Source organism: Aulonocara stuartgranti (assembly GCF_965226115.1).
Source record: "Aulonocara stuartgranti genome assembly, chromosome: 16".
Classification (NCBI taxonomy): domain Eukaryota; kingdom Metazoa; phylum Chordata; class Actinopteri; order Cichliformes; family Cichlidae; genus Aulonocara; species Aulonocara stuartgranti.
In genome coordinates this window covers 15,579,289-15,604,469 of record NC_138952.1, presented here as the reverse complement: position 1 = coordinate 15,604,469, position 25,181 = coordinate 15,579,289, and the positions used below count along the sequence as shown (strand labels likewise).

The 25,181-nt window shown below is 38.9% G+C and overlaps 1 protein-coding gene across 1 annotated transcript in view; it reads right to left on the bottom strand.

The window, feature by feature from the left end:
* The window catches only part of slc4a10b (solute carrier family 4 member 10b), a 32,078-nt gene extending 8,675 nt beyond the window's left edge, over positions 1–23,403 (bottom strand). The window contains exons 1-13 of the mRNA XM_082508463.1: positions 23,190–23,403; positions 22,111–22,152; positions 17,618–17,699; positions 8,428–8,583; positions 8,177–8,315; positions 7,584–7,744; positions 7,250–7,435; positions 4,400–4,488; positions 2,872–3,029; positions 2,681–2,768; positions 1,991–2,137; positions 1,009–1,112; positions 69–243 (exon numbers count right to left, since the gene is read on the bottom strand). Coding sequence (XP_082364589.1) covers positions 69–243; positions 1,009–1,112; positions 1,991–2,137; positions 2,681–2,768; positions 2,872–3,029; positions 4,400–4,488; positions 7,250–7,435; positions 7,584–7,744; positions 8,177–8,315; positions 8,428–8,583; positions 17,618–17,699; positions 22,111–22,152; positions 23,190–23,237 — 1,575 coding nt within the window. The 5' untranslated portion in view covers positions 23,238–23,403. The remainder of the gene's footprint in view (positions 1–68; positions 244–1,008; positions 1,113–1,990; positions 2,138–2,680; positions 2,769–2,871; positions 3,030–4,399; positions 4,489–7,249; positions 7,436–7,583; positions 7,745–8,176; positions 8,316–8,427; positions 8,584–17,617; positions 17,700–22,110; positions 22,153–23,189) is intronic.
* Between the last annotated feature and the right edge of the window lie 1,778 nt (positions 23,404–25,181).

Below are 25,181 nucleotides of genomic sequence, written 5' to 3'. Positions count from 1 at the left end.
GAAACTCTACTACAGTGTGAAGCTAGTCTTTACAGAACAGCGTGAACATTTATAGGAAGGTGATTTACTATGCGTCCTTCTGTTGCCTCGCCCAGAAGTCCTCCAAAGGTGATGACAGGGGACATGCAGGCACAGTAGAGGAATAAGAAAGAGGCGACACACTGTAAGCTACAAGCATCAGTGTAGTCAGACAGGTAGTGAGGGGCCTTGCGTTTGATGTCTAAAATGAGACCGCCAAACCACCTGGGAAGATAAATAAATGAATAAATATTAGCGTCAGCATTCTGAGCTTTTCATTTTGACAGTTTTATTAATTTAAATGAGCTAGTTTTTTTCCCCTAACTTGTTTTCCTTTCGCTGCCTTCCCAGTGCTCAGCTATTGGCTTAGTGTAATAGTTCCCCGTGACGGATAAAGTCTCTCTGCAAAAACTGAGATCTGGAGATAGAATGTTTCTATGGAAACCACTTTATCACTGCAACTGCAGACCAAGTTTCCCCAGGAATAGCCGATTAGCATCACAGTCTACATTTTGTAGAAGCACAGCTGATTCAACCTCAAACTCCTTTTATGTGTACAACACATGAGGAGAAAACACACCAAATAAAGTAGTGTGAATCATTAGACGCTTAGTAGAATTATCCTAAATTATCTCCAGCACATTTATGCTTAATAAGGTGGCTTAGTGAACATCTTAACTTCCTGGTGATCACGGTTCCCTTTGAGAAAAAAAAACAAAAAAAACTTCCTGGGTGACTCACAGGGGCGTAATTTCCAGGGGGGGTTGGGGGGTTATGACCCCCCCTGGAAATAATCAGACCCAACCAATATAACCCCCCCAATAAAATTATGAATAATCTTGCATAAATAGGCTGTTGATTTTCTTTACTCATTTCAGGTATTACCAGCAAAATGGTTGCATGTTTAATCATCTGGAAATTTATCCATATCTATTTATTTATTTAGACAGAGATCTTGACCCCCCCAATGTTCAGCACAAAGTGACTCACTTCCCAGTACGCTGCAGTTCTGGGCTGCCATGAGCATCGTGCTCTTCTTCTTCTTCCCCCTCAACTAATCCATTTGGTGAAATGTTACTTTTCTTTCTTTTCTCCTGTTTAACAAACAAGGCACAAATGATGCATAGCATTAGTTTAAGCAGGTCAAAAGTCAAGCTCAGCCGCAATCCCAGCACACAATCAGCTCATGCCTTACGTGATACTCTTCTATACATTCAAATGATAAATCTCATGTATGGCGCACTATCTAAGCTGCTTTAACCTGCTCACAGTGGCTGTGCATCTGCAAACCCTTCTTGTTCTGTCTGGCTTAATCAATGTCATATCTGTCATCACTGATGCTTGCTCTCTATCTGTGCTGGCATCTTGCAGCTGTTCTTCCTGGATGGATGGGGATGTCCCAGCACAGAGCCATAATGCCAAATGGATCATTCAGTCAAAAATAATTTGACTTCAGTTTCTCCAACCTAAAATCCCATAGTTTTCTAATGGCACTAGGATAGGCCTGGTGTCAAATTTTAGACTAAAAAAGAGACCCATCACATGGTGACTGTTTCAGAAAATCTAAAAACTATAAGCAACTATGAAAAAACAACAATATTGTCTTTATATTTAGAAACTCTAAGCAAGTGTAAAATTGGTTTTCTTGGAGTTTTTAACAGAGCTTGAATATGTTTTCCAGCCCTGGAATTTCTATGTGAATTTCTCCTGTAATTAAGAACTTAGGATAGAAAATATAGGCAAATTTTTTGATCCAGTCTGTATAATTCGAGAGCCTGTAACTTATAAAACAATTATTGAATGAAGGCTCAGTTTTGCATGGATTCTTGGAATGATCTGCATAGAAAGTATTGTCAGTGGAAATAATAATCTTGTTCTCACTACAGAGGCGCAGTTTTATCAAATATTAAAGAGTTCCTGAATTTGACTGAATTTAAAAAATCAGCAACTGATTAATAAAATTCCTACTGACCTGAGAAGGTACATTTTTTGGTGGCTCTATCCGTATAGACGGGTCCCATTCCCCAGGAGGCAGGACTGTCACTTGATCAAGGAATTCATCGATACCAGCAATTATATCATTTCGATCTTTAGCTTTATAGGCAACATCATGGAAAACCTGCAAGCAGAGACATATGTTTATATGCACTATATCAGTGTGGTGCAGTGTATATGCAACACTCTCTGAACAACAGCCATCACTTTTTATATCTGTTAAAAGAGGATTTACACTTAGGGACGGTTTACAGCAGCTTCACCTTTGGATTACCTGACAGGTGCTTCACAAACTAAATTTAACTGACTCATTTACGCTTATTCCAAACAGTGTGTTTGTAATTAAGTTCAGACTTTCTCTTTTCCACAGTTATGGTGGATGACAGCATAAGATCCAGACAGAAAAGGAGAGCACAGGGGCTGAGTAATCACCAAGAGCATGTCATTAAAGCTCTGAGCTGTACTTCACGCTGAGAAATGTTCCATCACTTTTGAAATTTGGTGAGTTCTGCTGGGCTGTGAATTTATGCAAAGTGCCTGCAGAAAGTCTGAGTATGACATCTGACTGACATTTACACCAATCTACCCACTTCTTCAAAACAGTAATGAATAAATACTCCCTTCAGAATGACAACTTGGTAATATTTCTCCCTTAGTGAATTCTTACCTCATCTGTCATCAGTGTTGCAATAGATCTCCCAATCTCATGATACTGAGGCCCTCTACCCAAGGGACCCAGGAGAATGAATAGAAACCTAGAGGCAAAATCACATCATTTTAATTTGATTTGTCAAATCAAATGTGGCTGACTTCTTTCTGTGATCTTGACCTAGTTTAGGCACATCATACTGTAGTGACCTTGTGGCAATCGGGACTTCAGCCAGTCCGTTGAGCAGAACCGCCGGTGAAAGGCGGACAAACGCCACCACTGGCTTGTTCAGGAATTCCAGCTCGCCAACTAACACATTGCAGGCCTCCGCTCCCGGTGGGATCTTCTTCATGAAATGAATGTCTATCTGAAAAAGGCCACAAAGAACAGTGCTTAATAATATCCTTCATGGTTAGCATAACATCCAAACAGGTCTCACAATAAGAATGGTTTAAAATAGTGGCACCACATTTTACACCTTACCTTCACAATAAGCCCCAAATGTAAGATATTAAATGACATTCAGACTAAATGCATTGAAATTGCCCAGGATTTATGTGTCAGAGGACATAACAGTCAAATTAGTTGCAGGTGAGTGAATGAAATATAACAAAACAGTGTTAAAAAAACAAATATTACTTTGATTTGTTGCATAATAACTCATAAGGCTAGGTTATTTTTCATTTCCAAGCAAATAAGATGCCTAATAGCATATAAAACCTGCTCCTGATGATAAAAATAATCCTCTTTCAGTCACTTTATCCTTTGTTGTTGGTAGTTTGTATTTTTAGTTAGTTAGTTTTTTTTAGTTTTTCTGTATTACTGGGCAGTTGCTAGTGCCAACACAAATAATATTCACAACATACACAGTAATGCATGTGCTGCAACCATTCAGATACCAAACAAATTCCTATTTCTATATGTGTTGACTTTCAAAAATAGTGCAATATTGAGAATTTTTAGAAGTTTTATACTAGAGAAATAATTATTCTTTGTATTTAAAGTAAATTATAACCTGCAGTTGGAAAACATATGTGTATTATTTTATAAGAAAAATTCTACTGTGAATGATTTTTGTTTGTTTATCTCAACCATTATAAAAGCACAGTGCATTTTATAACTGTCCCAGTGTTCCTGGCAAAGCACATGAAGCAGTTAATTCACTGACCTAGACAACAGGCTAAACTCATAAACATTATGCAAATGGTTTCAGTGAGGATTTTATTTCGATCATTGGTGTGTGTGGTTGTGGTTATTATCTGTGGTGACAGTCTTTTTTTATATACTTAACAGGGTTATAATCCTAATCCCTTACTAGATGAGCTTTCCATTAAAATGCCAACAATGACACACAATAAAGTAATAGTCTGCTCAGAGTCTGGTATGACACACTCTTTTTCTCATATCTGATAGTGTTATGTATATGCTTATATTCACACTGGATTTCCAAGAAGTATCTTTTTATTGTTATTTTTATTGTCATTGTTATTTGCAATTACTATTTCAAGCATTAAATACATTTATGATGCAAACATTTTACTGGCACACTAATGCGTGTTTTTATTCTTTATATGTTGAGTAGTCTACATATGAAAATGTATAATATTTTGAAGAATTGGCATTTTTTTATATAAATGTATTGTATATAGCATACATAGAGCAATATATATACCTTCTAGGCTTTTGCACATATACTACACACACTATGCCTGCACCTGTATAAATTGTGTACCATACCTTGCTGAAGTCCACAGAGCTGTTATCTCTACTGATATCCCCTTTTCCATCTTGAACTGCTAACTGAGACTGGGAGGCGGTCAGCTGACCTGAACAGTCCAGACCAGATATTTAATTAGCTCAAAATACACATGAATTAATTTTATCTATAAGTGTCATAGATTTGGGGGGTTTTTGGGGGGGGGGGGGTTTGTTTTTTTTTTTGGGGGGGGGGGGGGGGGGGAATAAAAGCAGAAGCTAACAATTTGCATTCTCTTCATTAGGTACACCTTGCTAGTACTAGACAGGATCCCATCCATCCATCCATTCGCGTCCACTTATCCTTTTCAGGGTCGCTGGAGCCTATCCCAGCTGTTATAGGGCGAGAGGCGGGGTACACCCTGGACAGGTCGCCAGTCTGTCGCAGGGCCAACACACAGAGACAGACAACCATTCGCACTCACATTCACTCGCACATTCACACCTAGTGGCAATTTGGATTGACCAATTAACCTATCCCCACTAAGTGCATGTCTTTGGACGGTGGGAGGAAGCCGGAGTACCCGGAGAGAACCACGCAAACACGGGGAGAACATGCAAACTCCACACAGAAAGACCCTGGCATGATGGTGGAATTAAACTCAGGACCTTCTTGCTGTGCGGCAACAGTGCTAACCACCGTGCCACCGTGCTTAGACAGGATCCCATTTTGCCTTAAATACTACAGTATCGTGGCATAGTTTCAACAAATTGCTGGTAATATTATGCCAAGATTTTGGTTGATATTGATATGATATCGTCACACAGTTACTGTTGTCCATCCATGATGAGATTCTCCTGTTCCACCACATTCAAAAAGGTTCTCTGTTGGATTGTGATTAGTGACTGTGGAGGTCATTTGAGTACAATAAACTCTGTGTCATCTTCAAGAACCCAATTTAAGTTTATTTTAGCTTGGTGACATAGTGACCAACTGTCACCATGTCATAAAGACAATGGACACAGTCAGTAACAATACTCAGGTAGTCTGTGGCATTTAACAATGACCAGATACCAGAGGGCATAAAGTCAAAACCAGAAAATATCCTCCACACCATTACACCACCAACAGCAGCGATTTTTGAACCACTGATAAAAAGCAGGATGGAGCTATGCTTTCATATTGTTAATGTCAAATTCTCCCTCTGCCATCTGTATGTCGCAGCAGAGGTCAAAGTCCTCATAGCAGACCATTTTCCAGTCTTCTATTGTCTAATTTTGGTGAGTATGTGTAAATTCTGGCCCTGCTTTCCTGTTTTTAGATAACAGGAGTGGCACTCGATGTGGCTTTCTGCTGCTGCAGTTTATCTGCTTCAAGGGCTGACATATTTTTTGTATTCAGACATGCTCTTCTGCATACCTGGTTGTAACAAGTGATCATTTGACTTACTGTTGCCTTCAGAGCAACTCAGAGCAGCTCAACAAGAAGACAGGATATGGATATTTTCTCTCTTTCACACTCTGTAAAGGCGTTAGATATTTGTATGGGAAAATCCCAGTACATCAGCAGTTTCAGAAACATTCAGACCAGCCCATCTGGTATCAATCTTATTATTGTCACATTCAAAGTCACTTAAATTGTCTTTCTCTCTCATTCTGATGCTTGTTTTGAACTTCAACATGTCAATCATGTCTGTTGCTGCCACATGTTAACGAAAAACTGAACAGCTAATGATGGCGACCATCTGAGTTTATACTTTAACTGAAAACATAAAATCTGAACAAAACTTAGTAAATGATGAAGTATTTGAATGCAAATATTAATTATTCAATAAATTGTTAAAAGCTGAATTACTTCTGTTTTATTGTTCAGTTGGATATCTATTAATGAACTGCTTTGTAACTAGTTTCATTACGCTCCGTGGTCACCTACACTTAGTAGCTGATTAATTTCATTAAATAAAGGCAAATGAGGATGATCACACAGAGATAAGTACAACTTTCTGGAGCAATTATTGATTTAAAAAATGAATTTCAGCAGTGTTGCTGTCTAAAAAAATCCATGCTCATCAACGTGATCACTGCCAAGCTGCCTGACAGGTTTGGCCTAATTTCTGTATTCATTAAACAGCAGGGTCAAAAATTAACACTAATTATAGTGTCTACTACACTCACAATACATGACGTGGAGCTTATCTCAGATTGTTGCTTTAAAACGGCCTGTTAAAATAAAACAACACTGAGAACACCCTCAAATGAGAAAATCTTTGAACAAACAGTTTGGTTTGTTCTGTAACTAATTTAGTGATCTGGGATTCTGGCAAACCTTAAGCTTATAAAATGTAGCTGGCAAAGATAGTGGAAAATAGAGCTTCCAGTTACTAAATTCAGCCCAAAATTCAATCAAATAGTTTTTGCACCATGAAGACCAATATTAACATTTTTTTATACAGCCTATTAAACATTTTCTTTTCAATCTTCTCTTTAACTTAACTGTTTCTGTCTACCAAAATTATCTATTTTGAGTTGCCAGTCATGAGAGTTGCCAACATAAATCACAAGAAGCCTCTCTGCAATGTGTTTTTTGAGTAAAAGCTAGTAAAGGGGCAAGGGCATAGTGTATAAACCAGCACCTGTTCACTTGAGTGGGGCTGTGGCAGGTGGGTGGGCAGATTGTGGACAGAAGACGAATGAGCAAAAGATGGAAATATGCACAAGTTAAGACCATATGTATTAAAGACACATACACATATTGCGCATTCACAAATTATACACACTAGAACACTTCCAACAGTTGGTATAAGGCAACATGTTGTGACCACTTTAACTAAAGAGTGATTCTTTCTTTTTAGAATATTATTTTATAGGAGACAGACGCTTAGGTTTTCTCACCATTTTTATCCAGATGAAGCTCAGATGTTTTCCGGCCAATGTCAGCGATGGAGCGTACAAGTGGCAGGCGATTAGCCAGCTTCTTCTGGTTCTGGTGATGGTGCTGCTTCAGTAGTGTTTCACGCACTTTCTTTCTGAGCTCATCTCCCAGTGGTGAGTACAACTCCTGGTGGTCTAAGACCATGTCTAAGATAGACAAACGCAAGCTGATGCATTCAGTTTCTTGCACTTAAATCTTGAGCAAATGATTAATAAACCCATATTTATACATTGAAAATAGTTACAAATTTTCCCAAAAAGTAAAATTTCTTGAAAACAGAATTCAAGTCATTACCTGCAATCTCTTCAATGGTACTTGCCCTCATATCGAGCAGCACGGTGCTGTTGATAATGCAGCAGCGCAGCTCAAACAAACTGTGAAGAGACAGCGTTGCTACGTAGGGCTTGCTCCATCGTTCCCCTCCATCCTCAACATCCTCCTCAAACTTCAGCCACCTGCAACAGGAATTTGAGTTCCTGTCAGGAGAGGCCAACAGACCACAAACTGGCAGGCCATCTGTTCTAGCTGCAGTAACAACACTTATTCATTCTAGGTCCCTCTCTGCTCACGTATAAGTCATATATTTCTCTCTAAAATGTACTTTTTTAGTCTCCTTCTTTACTGCTTTTCTTTAGTGTATATCTCTTTAAATAACATGTCAGATTTACCATGTCAACAGAGATCCATAATCTTTGATACATACAAGAAAAGACATCTTAACATCAACAACCATTGCAGACATAAATGAATTTAAAAATGCGCCACAATTGCAGCTATGAATTGCAGTTACTTAATTTAGTGAACACAAAAACATCAGTGTAAGTGGATATTTTTAATCAGAGCTTTCAGCGAGGACCTTGTAGATAATGTGTCCATGTTGACAGTACCTGGCACTTTCCCTCCACTCCGAATCCTCTCCTTCCCTCACACAGATCTCATCCATCTCCGTGAAGAGATCATGAGGAATGTGCTCCTCATCATCATCCTCTGTACCCAGCAAGAACTGCACTCTTTGGGACGGAGTATCTAGAAACGCAGTGGATTCAAATAATTGGTACAAACTGAGATTAACTGTAGCCAAGATCCTATGGTTATTACAAAGTAATAACTAGCTGCTTTAAAGCAATAATGTCTGTACCATAAATCGGAGACTCTCTACCCTCCACCAAGGTGCGGACTCGCTCCTTGCTTCGCCTCCTGCTGTACTTGTTTCCATGGTGGCGGTGCCGGCGATGGCTGCGGTGTCTGGTACTGCCCAAAGGGACGTGGACCCCAATGTAGAGAGTCCTGTGACCTGGGGACAAACATGATTAAAGACTATAAAATACACTCACTCTGCCCAGGTTAAATGCTACTTCTGTGTGTTAATCCATTCATCCTGCGTATTTTTATTTTATTCGAACGCATGGCTCAGACAGATAAGATGTAATCACGTAATGGCTACTGCCGCCAGGCCACACTGAGCATTAACTCGGGGTCAGCAAGGGGCAACTTCCAAGCCTGAAAAATGAAAAATGAAGCACCAAAAAGGTCAACGGCGACTCGTGGCTTCCATCCTAAATAGTCTAAATTTAAAAGCATGTTTACAGTCTGATGTTTTGAGTTGTGTGAGTCCTTGTGTTTTGTTTCCCCTCATTGTGTTTTATTCCATCATGTTTCCCCAGCCCGTCACGTCTGTGCTCTCCCTCGTGTTCCCTCGCTCCCTCTCGTCTGCCTCTCCTCCACTCCCACATCATCTTTCGTGTTTTATCGTGAAGGTCCCATGTTTTCATGTTCATTCTGTTCAGTATAGCTTCCCCTATCTCGTTATGATTATTCGTGTCAGCCGTGTTCCCCGTGTGCTCCCAGGTCCCTCTTTATCTTTCTGTGTATTCATGTCAGAGTCTCCCTCAGTGCTGTGTTGTGTCCTCCCTCATAGCTGTGTGACCTCACTGTGTTTCCTGTGTGAATTAGTATTTCCCGGTTTAGTTTTGTATTGTTGTGTATCGCCTTTTTCCCACTCAGCAAATAAAGCTGTATTTTGAGTTTAAGCCCTGTTTCCAATAGTTTGCTTTTGGGTCCTTCTCCTGCCTGCACACAGCCGGTTGACTACCAGAATACTAAAAAGCACAACCAGACGCACTTCCACAGATTGGACACAATCGCTACATTGGTGTAAAACTGCAATCAGCAGTGTCTGTTTGTGTTTAACAATTTTTAAAAAGAAACTGTGGTTTGAGAAGATTATTTTTCTTTGACCTTTTTGCTCAAACATTTAGTCATCAGATATTTAACAGCAGATAGTTCTTTTCATCCACAGATTGCAGAAAAACCACAATAATCCAGTGACACTTAAATGGAAAAGCCTTCTTTATCTGATGTATTATTAATTATTATTTCAGCCCAGTTCATCGTGATCTCTTCAGGCGCCTGCAGATTTCTGTGTAACTATTATGTAATGCGCTAATGTCATACTTGGTACATAAAAACGTTACCTAACTCGACAAGCAGTTAAGTCATTAATGATACATGAACCAGAATGAATCTGTGTCCAAATTAGCTTAAACAGAGTTGTGAATATTAAAGCAAGTATACTGTATGCCTGTTACTTCTTATTTCTTCTGCTTCTGCTTTAGTATATATTTTTTCCAGGTGTACTGTAAAAATGTATTCCCTTTACTCCTTAATGACAGATGGGAAGGTATCGACTGTTTGCTCCTCCTGTAACATGTCAGCATGCCCCTGATCATAGCAGGAGGCAAACTGAGTGCTAGAACTGAATCTTGTGTCTGATTAGCTTCACCTGTTTTTAGTGGTTTCTAGTATCTGTATAACTGCAGTAAGATTTTGGTTTGCATTGAGTCGAGGCGTGGAGGGTTAAAGGTTTGGCGGCCTAAGGATCTGGTTTTGTTGACTTCAATGAGTGATGACTTCCAGCTTGCACTGGCGTGATTTGAAGCTGGGTGTGAAGCAGATGGGTTGAGAATTAGCACCTGAGTCGATGTCTGAGGCAATGGTTCTCAGTTGGAAAAGGGTGGAGTGCCCATTTCAAGTTAGTCAAACAATAATGTAGACTGTATTTTGGATAAAAGCTGCAGGTTTTGCCTTTTTCACTTTCATTTTGTAAAATGCAAAAATTAAATGTAACTTTGCAAAACAATAACAAAAATAAATACTAAAAATTATTTAAATGGCATTAATTATATAACTGAGAATACTTTAAGAAGAAATGTTAGGCTGTCGTTATTATTATTTTGTTTATATATTTGTTACTTACAGTGAATTATCAGGGAACACAGAGAACATGAGGTAGTATGAGAGTCTTCTAAATCAGTTAAATGTATTTCTATAACTTTCTGACTTTGTGTTATATGTTTTCTTGCAGTTACCTAGTAATGAGGTAATACCTGGTGATACTGGGCCCTCTGTGAATTTGTGATGCCTCACTGTTGATTCATGTCTGCTTTCTTTTTTATCTTTTAAATGCTAACCAAGCCTGAGTGGTAGCAGGTTATATAATCAGATTTCAAACTAGACAGGATTATATAATCAGATTATTTTTAAGTGATAATAGGCCCTTCTTAGATTTGAGGGGGAAAATGTGCATCAAAATTATAACTACACTGTCAAAGATTATTCAGCTACATGTTCATTATGGAAACAATTTGCCAGGTTGCCAATTTTCTTAGTTAAACAAAGGAAGAAGAAACAAGGGTTACATTAAAATAATAATAATAATAATAATAATAATAATAATAATAATAATAATAATAATAATAATGACCATTTTAAAAAACAAAACAATAAAACTGTAATAAATTAATGGAAAAGTTTTTTTGGTTGGTGGATTTGTAATACTCTAGTACGTAAAATGCATATTAATTCCACTGATAAATATAGATGACTATAAATATTGTGACCTGGTCCATTTTAGCATACGGTGCAATATATTGCATTATTTATTTTGCGATAAAATTACAACAGTACATTTCAAAGTAATCCAATGATTGTACTGTACAGTATATGTACCGTCCTGCTTACAGCTACACCTCTTTTCTTTATAGTTTGCTGTGAAAATTGTACCATGTAACCATAAATGGACAGTATATAAAACAAAAACAGAATTTTGTTTCTAACAAGCTTGAAGTTCAATCATTTGTTGTATTTTATTTAAATAGTCTTCAGGAATCGTTCATCAGGCTACCTGTAGGTCAAATGTATTTATATAGCACTTTTTTTAAGTTGGTGAAATCCAATATATACAAAAGATAATAAATTAAAATAATAATAAGATTTACATGTGGGTGCCAGTTTAGTTCAGTGGGTGAGCAGGTTGCATGCTACAGTGGGATGCAAAAGTTTGGGCAACCTTGTTAATAGTCATTATTTTCCTGTATAAATTGTTGGTTGTTACATTAAAAAATGTCCATTAAATATATCATATAGGAGACACACACAGTGATATTTGAGAAGTGAAACTAAGTTTATTGGATTTACAGAAAGTGTGCAATAATTATTTAAACAAAATCAGGCAGGTGCATAAATTTGGGCACCACAAAAAAAGAAATATTTGGTAGATCCGCCTTTTGCAGAAATTACAGCCTCTAAACGCTTCCTGTAGGTTCCAATGAGAGTCTGGATTGTGGTTGAAGGTATTTTGGACCTTTCTTATTTACAAAACATCTCCGGTTCATTCAGGTTGGATGGCTTCCCAGCATGGACAGCTCTCTTTAACTCACACCACAGATCTTCAGTAATATTCAGGTCTGGGGACTGAGATGGCCGTTCCAGAACGTTGAACTTGTTCCTCTGCATGAATGCCTTAGTGGATTTTGAGCAGTGTTTCGGGGCGTTGTCTTGTTGAAAGATCCAGACCCAGCGCAGCTTCAGCTTTGTCACTGATTCCTGGACATTGGTCTCCAGAATCTGCTGATACTGAGTGGAATCCATGTGTCCCTCAACTTTGACAAGATTCCCAGTCCCTGCACTGGCCACACAGCCCCACAGCATATACACTGAACAAAAATATAAACGCAACACTTTTGTTTTTGCTCCCATTCCCCATGGGATGGACGTAGAGACCTAAAATTCATTCCAGATACACAATATAACCATCCCTCCCAAACAGTGGTCACAAATCAGTCCAAATGTGTGGTAGTGGGCACATCTGCTATATTGAGATAATCCATCCCACCTCACAGGTGTGCCACATCAGGATGCTGATCTGACATCATGAGTAGTGCACAGGTGTACCTCAGACTGCCCACAACAAAAGGCCACCCTGGAATGTGCAGTTTTGTCTCACAGCAAAATGCCACAGATGCCACAAGCAATGAGGGAGCGTGCAATTGGCATGCTGACAGCAGGAATGTCAACCAGATCTGTCGCCCGTGCATTGAATGTTCATTTCTCAACCATAAGCCGTCTCCACAGGCGTTTCAGAGAATATGGCAGCACATCCAACCGGCCTCACAACCGCAGACCTCGTGTAACCACACCAGCCCAGGACCTCCACATCCAGCAGGTTCACCTCCAAGATCGTCTGAGACCAGCCACCCAGACAGCTGCTGGAACAATTGGTTTGCACAACCAAACAATTTCTGCACAAACTGTCAGAAACCGTCTCAGGGACGCTCAACTGCATGCCCGTCGTCCTCATCGGGGTCTTGACCTGACTCCAGCTCGTCGCCGTAACAGACTTCGATGGCGTCTGGCACGTTGGAGAGGTGTGCGCTTCACAGATGAATCATGGTTCACATTGTTCAGGGCAGATGGCAGCTGAGTCCCAGTTCTTGCATGGCCAGCACACTCACCGGACATGTCACCCATTGAGCATGTTCGGGATGTGCTTGACCGGCGTATACGACAGCGTGTACCAGTTCCCACGAATATCCAACAACCTCGCACAGCCATTGAAGTGGAGTGGACCAACATTCCACAGGCCACAATTGACAATCTGATAGACTCCATGCGACGATGTGTTGCACTGCATGAGGCAAATGGTGGTCACACCAGATACTGACCGGTTCTGGGTCCCCAGACCCCCAATAGCGCAAAAAACTGCACATTCCAGGGTGGCCTTTTGTTGTGGGCAGTCTGAGGTACACCTGTGCACTACTCATGATGTCAGATCAGCATCCTGATGTGGCACACCTGTGAGGTGGGATGGATTATCTCAATATAGCAGATGTGCCCACTACCACACATTTGGACTGATTTGTGACCACTGTTTGGGAGGGATGGTTATATTGTGTATCTGGAATGAATTTTAGGTCTCTACGTCCATCCCATGGGGAATGGGAGCAGTAACAAAAGTGTTGCGTTTATATTTTTGTTCAGTGTAGAACCACCACCATATTTTACTGTAGGTAGCAGGTGTTTTTCTTGGAATGCTGTGGTCTTTTTCCTCCATGCATAACGCCCCTTGTTATGCCCAAATAACTCAATTTTCGCTTCATCAGTCCACAGCACCTTATTCCAGAATAAAGCTGGCTTGTCTAAATGTGCTTTAGCATACCTCAAGCGACTCTGTTTGTGCTGTGGGCGGAGAAAGGGCTTCCTCTGCATCACTCTCTGTGTAAAGTGCGCCGAATGGTTGAACGATGCACAGTGACTCCATCTGCTGCAAGAGGATGTTGTAGGTCTTTGGTGCTGGTCTGTGGGTTGACTCTGACTGTTCTCACCATTCGTCGCTTCTGTCTATCCGAGATTTTTCTTGGTCTGTCACTTCGAGCCTTAACTTGAACTGAGCCTGTGGTCTTCCATTTTCTCAATATGTTCCTAACTGTGGAAACAGACAGCTTACATCTCTGAGACAGCTTTCTGTATCCTTCCCCTAAACCATGATGGTGAACAATCTTTGTCTTCAGTTTATTTGAGAGTTGTTTTGAAACCCCCATGTTGCTACTCTTCAGAGAAAATTAAAAGAGCAGGGAAACTTACAATTGACCCCCTTAAATACTCTTTCTCATTATTGGATTCACCTGTGTATGTAGGTCAGGGGGTCACTGAGCTTACCAAGCCGATTTGAGTTCCAATAATTAGTTCTAAAGGTTTTGGAATCAATAAAATGACAACAGTGCCCAAATTTATGCCCGTGCCTGATTTTGTTTAAATAATTATTGCGCACTTTCTGTAAATCCAATAAACTTCATTTCACTTCTCAAATATCACTGTGTGTGTCTCCTATATGATATATTTAACTGACATTTTTATTGTAACAACCAACGATTTATACAGGAAAATAATGACTATTAACAAGTTTGCCCAAACTTTTGCATCCCACTGTAAGTAAGTAAGTAAGTAAAATTTTATTTATATAGCACATTTCTAGATAGAGATCACAAAGTGCTTTACAAGATATAACAGATTAAAAAGACAAAATACAAACAAAGTTAGCAAAAGGCAGTTTTAAAAAGATGTGTTTTTAGCTGTTTTTTAAAAGTAATCAATGAATCAGCGGATCGTAAGTCCTGAGGAAGGGAATTCCACAGTCTGGCGGCCACAGTAGCAAAAGCTCTATCACCCCTAGTTTTCAGTCTCGTATACTGAATGACAAGTAGGCCCTGACTACTCGACCTCAGAGACCTACTAGGGGCATAGGGCTGTAAAAGTTCAATGATATATGGTGGTGCTTGTTGTTGAAGAGCCTTGAAAGTTAAAACCAAAATCTTAAACTGGACTCTAAATTCAACAGGAAGCCAATGTAACTGCATGAGCAACGGTGTTATATGTGAAAATTTAGAAGCTTTCGTCAAAAGTCTTGCTGCAGCATTCTGAACGATCTGCAGACGCTCCAAAGAACCTTTATTTAAACAAGTAAACAGGGAATTGCAATAGTCCAGTCGTGAAGAGATAAAAGCATGAATAACAATCTCCAGTTCGGTATAGGATATAATAGAGCTCAATTTAGAAATATTTCTTAAATGATAAAAGCAAGACCGAACAAGGGATTTAACATGACTATCTAACGTAAGAGCAGGATCAAGGATAATCCCTAAGTTCCTGACAGATGGTTTTAGAAACGTTGAAAGAGGACCAAGAGCATTTATTATACTGGGTATATGTCTATCTGGGGCACATAAGAGGCCCCAGATATGTCCCGAGTGCAGCCGCAGGGAGTCATGTCCGACTCGTGGCCCTTCGTAGTGTGTCTTTCCCCAGTGTTCTGTCTATTTTCACTGCTACACTATCCAATAAAGTCACAAATGCTAAAAAATTAATTAATTAATTAATTAATTAATTAATTAATTAATTAATTAAAAAGATTTAAATGTGTCTGAGCAGTGCAGATGTGTAGTGTAGTGGTAGATTATTCCATAGATGTAGTGCTGTGCTGCAAAAGCGTGATCACCTCTCTGTTTTAATCTAACAGAGCAACTGGTTAGATAACCTCAGAACTCTTCCAGGTGTTTAAGTGTGAAGTATTTCAACAGACATTTCAAAGCTTTTCTTTCAATGTTGATTGCCATTGGTTCTGTTCTCTGTCAAGATGATCCTACACTGCTTCAGCAATATTGAGGTTCAGGCTCTGGGGAGGCCAATCCATGACTGATGGTGTTCCACAGTGTTTTTCTGTCCAGGTATGCTTGTACTGTACTGGCAGTGCGTTTGAGACCATTTTCATGCTGTTAATCAGATGCTTTCCTGATGTTGCTGCATGGTGGATCAAAGTCTGCAGACTTTGACAGCACTTTTCCACATTTATAATTTCAGTATTTTTAACGAGATCCCCAACTCAACTGGCTGAAAATGTAGCTCTAAACTTTGAGAGTGCCTTCAACATGTTTTACAGATGCCTATTATGACCTCCCCTGCACATACTAATGATGATTTGAACCAAAAATTCAATTCACAAGACCTGTTACACTGATTTTAAGACCAATTCTTGTGTAATTTAACATTCCTTGGTCTTTTCTGCCTGTTTCTCTTCCTTAAGAATGGATTCTTGACAGCTATACCCTTCCAGTGAGACCACTTCTGAACATTAAATGGACCAACTGAAAGGCCAGATCAGTCTCTGAGGTCTGTTGTCGGTCTTTGCTGCATTTTTTGGTCATGATTCTCAGATACGGCTCTAGATCATTTTTAGGCCTCCCCCTGTTGTCTTCCATTTCTCCAGTTTTTTCAGATTTTTTAAAGAAACACTGCAAACTATCCCAAGATATGCCAAGTTTTTTATGTTTTATAGATTTAATAGTATTTGGGGAATCATGCACAAAAACACTATTTTATATGTCAAACTTTGTTATCTTTGGCACTTTTTATAGATTCAGCTAAAGAAATTTAAACAACTGATTTGTTTTTGTGACAAAATGCCTAAAGATACTATTTCAAACTGGTTCTTTACTAAGTTGTCTATTATGTGTAGACACAACATTGGTTCACCCCCAGAGTTAGGTACCAATTTTACTTAGGTTCCTTTTTTTAATGTTTCTGAAAATTGTCAGGCATAAACACTGAAAATAAGTGTAAATGCAGTAAATGTTGTATCTCCTTGTGGAAGTATAAAACAGCAATCATGGAGAGCGAGACAGTAGAGGAGAGAAAGAGATAGAGAGAGTCTGTGTTTGTACTCGAGTCAGCCCACTCAGTTCACTGCAGAACAACACAGGGTTGCATGTATATACAGTGTGCTCTGGAATGACTGTTGAAGCTATTCCTAGATGCTACATATATGAAAAACACAAGTAATTAATTAAGCTATTCTGTTATGAATATTGTTGTTCTGAAGCACTTTACAGTAACATCAAACTGTTTTTCAGTTCAGTTTATTTTTGATTTTATATTCCACTTTGGTTTCATAGAAATGTATATTTAAAGAAAGAGTGTAATTATTTTTACTATTATTTATATATTGAAAGAATACTTCTACATTAAGTATGTATGTGCTGTTTTAACATAAAACACACAAATAAAAGAGAATACTCCCGTTTACCAATATATATATGTCAAAAATAACTGTGATAACGTGCTAAACAAAATAGATTTTTAAGCTCCAACCTGCTAATTGTAATTCACTTTCACAGAAAAGAGAATCTGTAACGTTTTGATCATCTGTTTCTGCAGATATAGACAGTGCTTGCTCCTGGCCTTTAGTGGCCCAGAGATCCCACAGTTTTTGTCTTTGTTTCGATTGTCCGTGTTTTTGGGCAATTGTGAAATTTCTGATGCAAACTCAGCTCACCCACAGTTTCTGCCTCCCACTCTGCTCTTATCTTTTAACTGTAAAAAAGCTGTCAAGAGGAAAGCAGCAGTTGGGAGGACAGAGTAGGCGGTCTCAGCTGCAGAAGCCTTTTCACTCTTTGACACTTTTGGTATTTCCCAGCACATTGTGTACATCCACGTACCTTCAAGATCTTCTTGCTCAAAGTTGGTTCTCTGCTCGGACCGCGTTCCTCCTCTGTCCACCACCGCTTCATCGTCATTTCTCTGTTAGACACGCAAATGCATGCACAAATACAAATTCAGCATTATGAACATCATTCTAAAGCACACTCATACAGTGTTACACCAACAACTGGAAGAAACATCATCCTGCAATATGCCGGCGTATCCCGACTCAACATAGCATGAAATAAAATGTTTGTTGACCTGGTGCTCCCTTGCAGAACATTATGAACAAACACATTATCCAACTGAACGGTGCAGCTGCCATGGAAACTAATTGCACTTTTTTATCTTGGAAAGGAAAGAGTATGATCTTAGTCCAAACAGAAAGCTTCTCACAATGCGAACAATAATTTACCCACCCACAAAGAAAGTTTTACTTTTGTTCAAGATGTCTCCTTTGTGGTGACTTGGAACTGAGTTCAAAGGGAGAATCACTGTTTGATTTAATTTGATCAAGTAAGCATTCCTCCTAACTGGTTATTTATGTTAACGAAGCACATTACAGTTCATAGTTTATCCGTTGTTCAATGTCTTATAACAATACTTCGCACATTCCAAATAAATTACCCTCTCTTTGTTAAGATATTATATTTGTTTGTTTGTTTTTTTATTGCAGCAAGAACAGTTTTATGAGTAGATACAAGTTTAAAAACCCCGAGTCCTGCAATAACAATTACAAATGAAGAGGTTAGGTAACTTAAGGACTGCTCAAAAATTAAATTATGCTCAATTACACTTTTAGTCTTATACCTTACTAAAGTAGCTTTACATAGTTCCCTGTTGACCCTCAGTTCCTCCTCCTCTGAATCAAGCTACACTCTCCCTCACCTTTCCCTTCAATCCGGCTTTTCTTTTAATTGGCTGCCACTTGAAAATTTAAGTCTTGAACAGCAGATGGGTGGGGATGTTTCTGCCATAGCTGAGTGCTTCAGATGACTGTTTAAGGAATATCGCCTCTTCCTGACATCATACAGAGTTAAATGTAAACAGAAAATGGTGCAACTGAGCATTTAGAGGAGTCTGAAACCCAAGAATTTACCTCACTGTGATTACTTGAATATCCATTATTATTTCAAACTTTTAATATGAGCAAAAACCTTAGCAACAATTTAAATATTAAAATTATGAAAGAAAACACAAAATAGCATATTAAGACCCTTTCAAGACTGAGCATTTCCTACATCCTCCTGTCTTATTAACCTGCAGGTTTAAAACCATTCATACTGGACATGGATTTAGATGATTAGATTCAGATCTCAGAGAAAACCGGCAGTCTGTGGTGTGAAAGCTTATGTAATACTTGTGAAAGATAATGGAAGTGAGGAGGTGGTAAAAGGGATTCAGAAAACCTTCAAAAATCATTATTTGTCATATGAGAACAGATAGAAACCCAGTGCTTTTACCTTTTCTTTAAAAAATATTATTTGAATTTGGATTTATAAAAAAATTCAAAGCTTTGAAGGATTACACAGATGAACACCAACAGCATGAGCACTTACAGCTGAACTCTGTGTGCTCATCTGATGGATGCATAACCACGGTACAACATAAACAAGGCGCAGGACAGAAAGGGCAAGTTTGATGTAGAGTAGGCTGAGGTCACTGACTACAACAAAACACAAAGCCCGCTCACTCCAGCTTCATGGTGGGTGGAGAGATAAAACGGTATTTCTGTCCCTGTGCTTCATGCAGATTTGTACAGGAAGTTGGCAGTACACATATTTCCTGACATGTGTCAATGTGCCAAATAAACTAAATACAAATCTGTGAAGTATTATAATGAATCTTTAAAAAATGAATTTGCACTTAAAAGATTGTTACATTTCTCAAACTCGTTCATCCAGAAACTACAACAAGAATGGGTATCTTAACAAAAAATACCAGAATCAATAGAGCCATGTAACAGGTAACAGAAGTCTACAACACCCTAAAAACTCAATAATTATTGTGTTTATAAGCATAAAGGCCAAAGTTTAGCACAAAGGTTTTTTGCAGGTTATTCATTCAGTGGGCTTAGACACATTAAACTAAAATCTAAATAGACAGATTTCTTTAAAGCAATTTTTTTGATTGAAGCACTAAAAAAAATACATTTATACATAAAATAATGAGGAATGCAACAATTTCACTGCCATTCATGGGTCTGATATTTAAATATGCTGACTTATCAGAAGTAGGCACTTTGCTACGTTGGTGTTTCTTAGTCCTGTCACAGTATTGACCAAAAGATTGAAACTCCTTTACATGCTTTGAATCTCTTGATTTAAAAAAAACCCCACCAATATTAACACAGTCAATATTTTTGTCTTGATAGCTTAATACCAGCTTTTTCCGTGAGCCATCTTAACCTCCAGTAGACCGTCAGAGCATTACGATAATGAAGGGCACTGCTGTTTACAGCTGCAGAGCCACATGGGCATGCCAAGCCACGAGGCTGATGCTGTTAATCTGTCTACAAATGCACAGCTACGGATCAACATCCTGCTCAGATTAAAAGCCGGCATTTATTACTAAAACACCAGCCACATTAGTCTGTGAGATGGTATTAATGTGCATCATGTTAATGATAAATGGCAATATATGTTATTCATTGTAGGAATGTTGTATACACTGAAGCAGTGCACTATGATGTGTCTATAACCTCTATTTTGTGTGGTTTGTATGGGTTTACTGACTAAAAAGGGTGCTAAACTATAAACACAAAAACCACTGATATACTGTTGTCACCTTTTAAGGAAGCTGGGCTCACATGAGAAAAAGATCTGATCAATAAATACTATGTCAATGTGACAATCTGAAGTTTTAAAGGTGGCTATTTGAGCTTGCTTTGTTTCTTATGTGAAGCACCTTGTAAAATAAGGTTAAAAAGTCCTATATAACTAAAGGTTATTATTCATATTATTACTATTGTTATCACTTCAATTTCAGTTATAAACTGACTGGTTCCTATAAGCACATTTTACACCTGAAGCATTTAGCTCTTAAGAACAGATGCAAATATTAAAAAAACAAAAATAGTTACAATGTTGTATAGTAGTCTGATTACTTTCCAGAAACCACACCCAATGCACGCACAAAGACAGCTACTTTCAAGACTAATGATCAGCATCCACCCAGTAAAATCATGTTAAAGGCTGCTGGCACACCACACAGCTGAAGTGATATCACAGGATGTGGCACATACTTGGATCTGATCCCTACAGATGGCTGTGGCAATTTTGAATCCATCAGTGGCAGCGATATCATTAACCGCACAGGCTTTCATGTGGCACAAAATGTACTGTAATCCTTAAATGTTTCTGCTTCGAACTTCAACATCCTGTAAGAGGACACATTAGCGCCAAATCACTTTTTAACCAGAGCTGCTACGTAAGGTGTTTTGCAGCTCTGACCCCTTATTTTTGGCAGACTTTAGGTCTGCATCCATCCCCCAGCTGCAAAAAATGTTGCACTTGCCAGTTTTTAATCGGGCTTTTCCACTGATTCTGGACACACTGAAAAATCTCTTCGCTAACCAAACACTTTTTCCCTTGTTAAACATGCAGCAAACTTGGGTTTTCAGCAGAGAGAAACTTCACATCAATAAAACAGTTCACATCATCAACATAAATGCCTGGCGTCATGAGCTGTAGCCTACCTGATTGTTGAAAAACCAAGGTGCCTGTTCGTTTTCAGACTGCATGAGCTCTCCCTTAGTGTCCTCTGCTATTTAATCAGTAGTGACTGAATGAAAGACAGTGTAGAAGCTGAGCTCCTGCTGCCCAGCTTCACACCATGTCTGATAAATGCTGATGCCCTTCTGCTGTGTCAAACAACTGTAATTTGTGATCGAGCATCTATCGACAGTGCCGCCACTCTGTCATCATGAGATTATCGCTGTGACATCATCAATGCTGCACAGCAGATAAACCTTGGTTTATATAGTGTCGCCTCTCTGCTTTGTATGTATATAAAGTAAAACCACAAGGTCATTGTGTTACACTCAATCCTCTTGGAGTGTTCTGCTGATCCAAGAATGAACCTGTTATCTTCTTTCACTTATGATATAGTGATAATCAAATGCAAATGATAATCAATGTAACTTTTAATAATAATGGATTGGATTTATATAGCGCTTTTCAAGGCACCCAAAGCGCTTTACAATGCCACTATTCATTCACTCTCGCATTGACACACTGGTGGAGCTTGGAGGCAAGCTACGGTTGTAGCCATAGCTGCCCTGGGGCAGACTGACATATCGTGCCATCGGCCCCTCTGGCCAACACCAGTACGCAGTAGGGTAAAGTATCTTGCCCAAGAACACAACGACCAGGACAGAGAGCCCGGGGATCAAACCGGCGACCTTCCAGTTACAGATACGCTTCCTAACCCCCTGAGCCACGGTCATTTTTATTGGCAAGTTCACCCTAACGGCATCCATCTAAGGTGTAAAACCCAAGGAGCAACTCACCAGACTTCTTCGCCCAACTGAGGATCCAATGGGAGAACTGGCCTGAAAAGACATAAAGTTGCAAATAAAGTTTATTTAATAAAACACCAAATCAAATTTTTAAAGTTGAACATTTCCAAAAGCTCAACTCAGTCCTTAAATTCTTAAAACTCACTGAGTTCTGTTCAATTCTTAACTGCTGAGTGACTTTTAAGGTGAGGTTGTGACCTTACGTTTCAAAGCCAAATCTATATTTGGCTCTAAAAGTCGTATTAGAGGGTCGCAACTCCCAGCATTCAGAGAAATGGAAAAATCTGTTTTCATAATAACAGCCAGCAGATAATGACAACAAATCTCCACTAAAACGATCGGAAGAGACCAATGAACACGGGTCCTCCTCCCTCTGTGAACATCCTCTATGAGATGACTTCTCCAAATGACATGCTCAAGCAGAATTTGAATGTGTGAAGACTACCTGCTTTTATTAGTGCAACTTGTAGCTATGCCTGATTTTACATTAACAAGATGAAAGTTATAATATATTTACATAATATGATGATAAAAAGTCACTTCTGTCAGAATTATGATGTATTAATAGCAACACAGCTGTCACAGCAGGGATTTACCTTACATTTGCAAAATGTTATAGCATGTTACAGCATCACTGAATTAACACAGCATCATACTGAAATTTAAAGGAGTAGCAATGAAAGCCTCCCAATGTCTGTTTCAATTCAGAAATTTTACCATCATACCTCTGGAGATGAAGTTACATTTTGGCTCACTAAAAGGATGGATTCAATAAAATATTACGAGCTGACATACTGCCATTCCTCTTGATTGGAGTGGCAGCGTGCTTTCAGTAGATCCCTGCAGGTGAACCACAGCTCCTCAAAACTCCACAGTTAACTTAATTATTTAACCATCTGAGAGCCAAACGTTTTGAATCTGCTTCCCGATTTCTTTTTTTTTCCCTGCCTCTTTTAGCAACATCTTTTTTACCAGTACTCCACGCAGTACACGCACTAAACTTGACACTAGTCCTGAAATATTAATGTACATTAGTAAATATTTGTCCCAAGACATCAGTTTCTGTTTACCGATGGCAGCAGCGGCTCTATCTGAGCACCCTGATCCGCAGTATCCATGTTCTTCTCTCAGCAGAGCAGCGTATCAGAGAGACGGAGCAGAGACCTCCGGTGCGTGTAATCCTGTCAGGTGTAGCGGTAACTGAGCTACTATCACATGTTTATATCATCGCCGCTCTGCAGCTCGCTGATGATTAGCGCTTCTCTGACGCGCTGCCTGTTCATAAAAACCACGCGCATCTCTGCCAGCTGACGCGGACGCGTCACTCTTAATATGTTTTGTCTTTTTTTTTTCAGGCACAGAGGAAAGACACCAATTGTCAGGAGATATCAAACTGTTTCCCTCCAGTTTGTTTCCAGTTTATGTCCAATTATTAGGCTACATATTCCTGTTTCAGTGTGGCTTCCAGTACTTTATGGATAAATACGAATAGCTTCATTTTTAGGCTGCAGCAGAACTCTGAGCTCTGTCTGGCCCCCTCCCCCATGCGCTACACAATATCTTACTTAAGACCAAAAAACGGGCATGAAACTGATTTAGGCCTACACACTGAAACTAGTCGCAAGTTGATTTAAATATTTAAAATAACGTTGATGATCATTTATATTTAACATTTTGAGAGTTACTTTTTCTTCTCGCCGGAGAGATCGTCGTACAAGCAGACGTGTCTTCTGGGGGATCCTGAAATGTGCGTAAGAAAAAGGAAAAGCTGTGAGTCTGTTTAGGTCTGTTAAAATTGGTGGCACTCGGGTCAAAGTCCTACCTTGATAAATACAAGATATTATGTTATTTTGTAATTTAATATGTTTGTCCATATGCTGCTAGGACAAGTGGAAGAGCAACAAAAACATACACGACAGTTTCCATTGGGGCTTGTGGTTTTGTGCCCGGTGTTGTGCCAAAAAGGGATTTCCGATGTTTCTCCGCTTTTTCATATTCGTTTTACTTATATAGGCGAATAGACTTTAGTGAACACGATATACAGAGGAGTTAGATGTAAAATAAAGAAATTACTTGTGCTGTTGTGTTACTGTTAGAACCAATCCAGTCCTTTTTGGTCACTTGAAAAATCTTCTTTTTTAATATGTCATATTTGTTTCAATTTCTGCTACCTTCTGGCCAAATCACTGTAAAAAATATATATATATTAAAATAATTTAAAAAAGACATTTGTAATGTCCATGACACATTTTAATTGGATAAATAAAGGATATGTAAAAGTCACTTTGCCAAAAAAAAAATATATATATATATATATATATTTGCACTTTCTGCTGCAAGAAGAATATTGTTTGTGGCTCAAGCTGACTTGATATCATTCATGAGGGATACATTTCACATATATTTTACATATTTAAGCCAATAAGTAATTTACAGCAGTTTAAACCCAAGCAATCACGTTTTGGCAAATACTGAAAATCGCTTTTTGGCATAAAAGTACCCATCATGCCCCACCCCTTCTTAGAGGACGGGGTCATCTCAGCCGTGGGTCATCCTCCAACAAAGTAAATGATTTAAAAGAAACAAAACTGCTGCTTTGTATTAAAGTAGACGACATGTGGAGATGAACAGGCTTTCGCAGAGAGCGCGTTTTCTCCAGTGCCAACAGATACAGTTTGCATGTGATTTTTGTTGTACTTTCTTCAGCTTGTGTTCGGGGCCAGTGTTTACAAGACTGTTTGTCAAGTTTGTCAGAGCTTGCAGAAAACATTTGAGTCTTTTGAACAGCATGGGTTCTTTTAACTGCTACAAAAAATAGTAAAGCACCACCATCTGGTGTAGATCACCATCCACGTGTAGTTGAATCCAGGGGAAACTCACAGGATGCCCTTACTTAACTCATAAATAACGAATCAATCTTTTTTTTTTTAATGAAAAAAAATGAAGAGGAAAAAAAGAGAGAGTTTTCTTACAGGTTTTGTTGCCTCTGTGGTGACCTAAAAGCTCTGGACCACATATTGGAGGAGTTGTTTGATTATAAAACCTGTATTCAGTTATCGCCA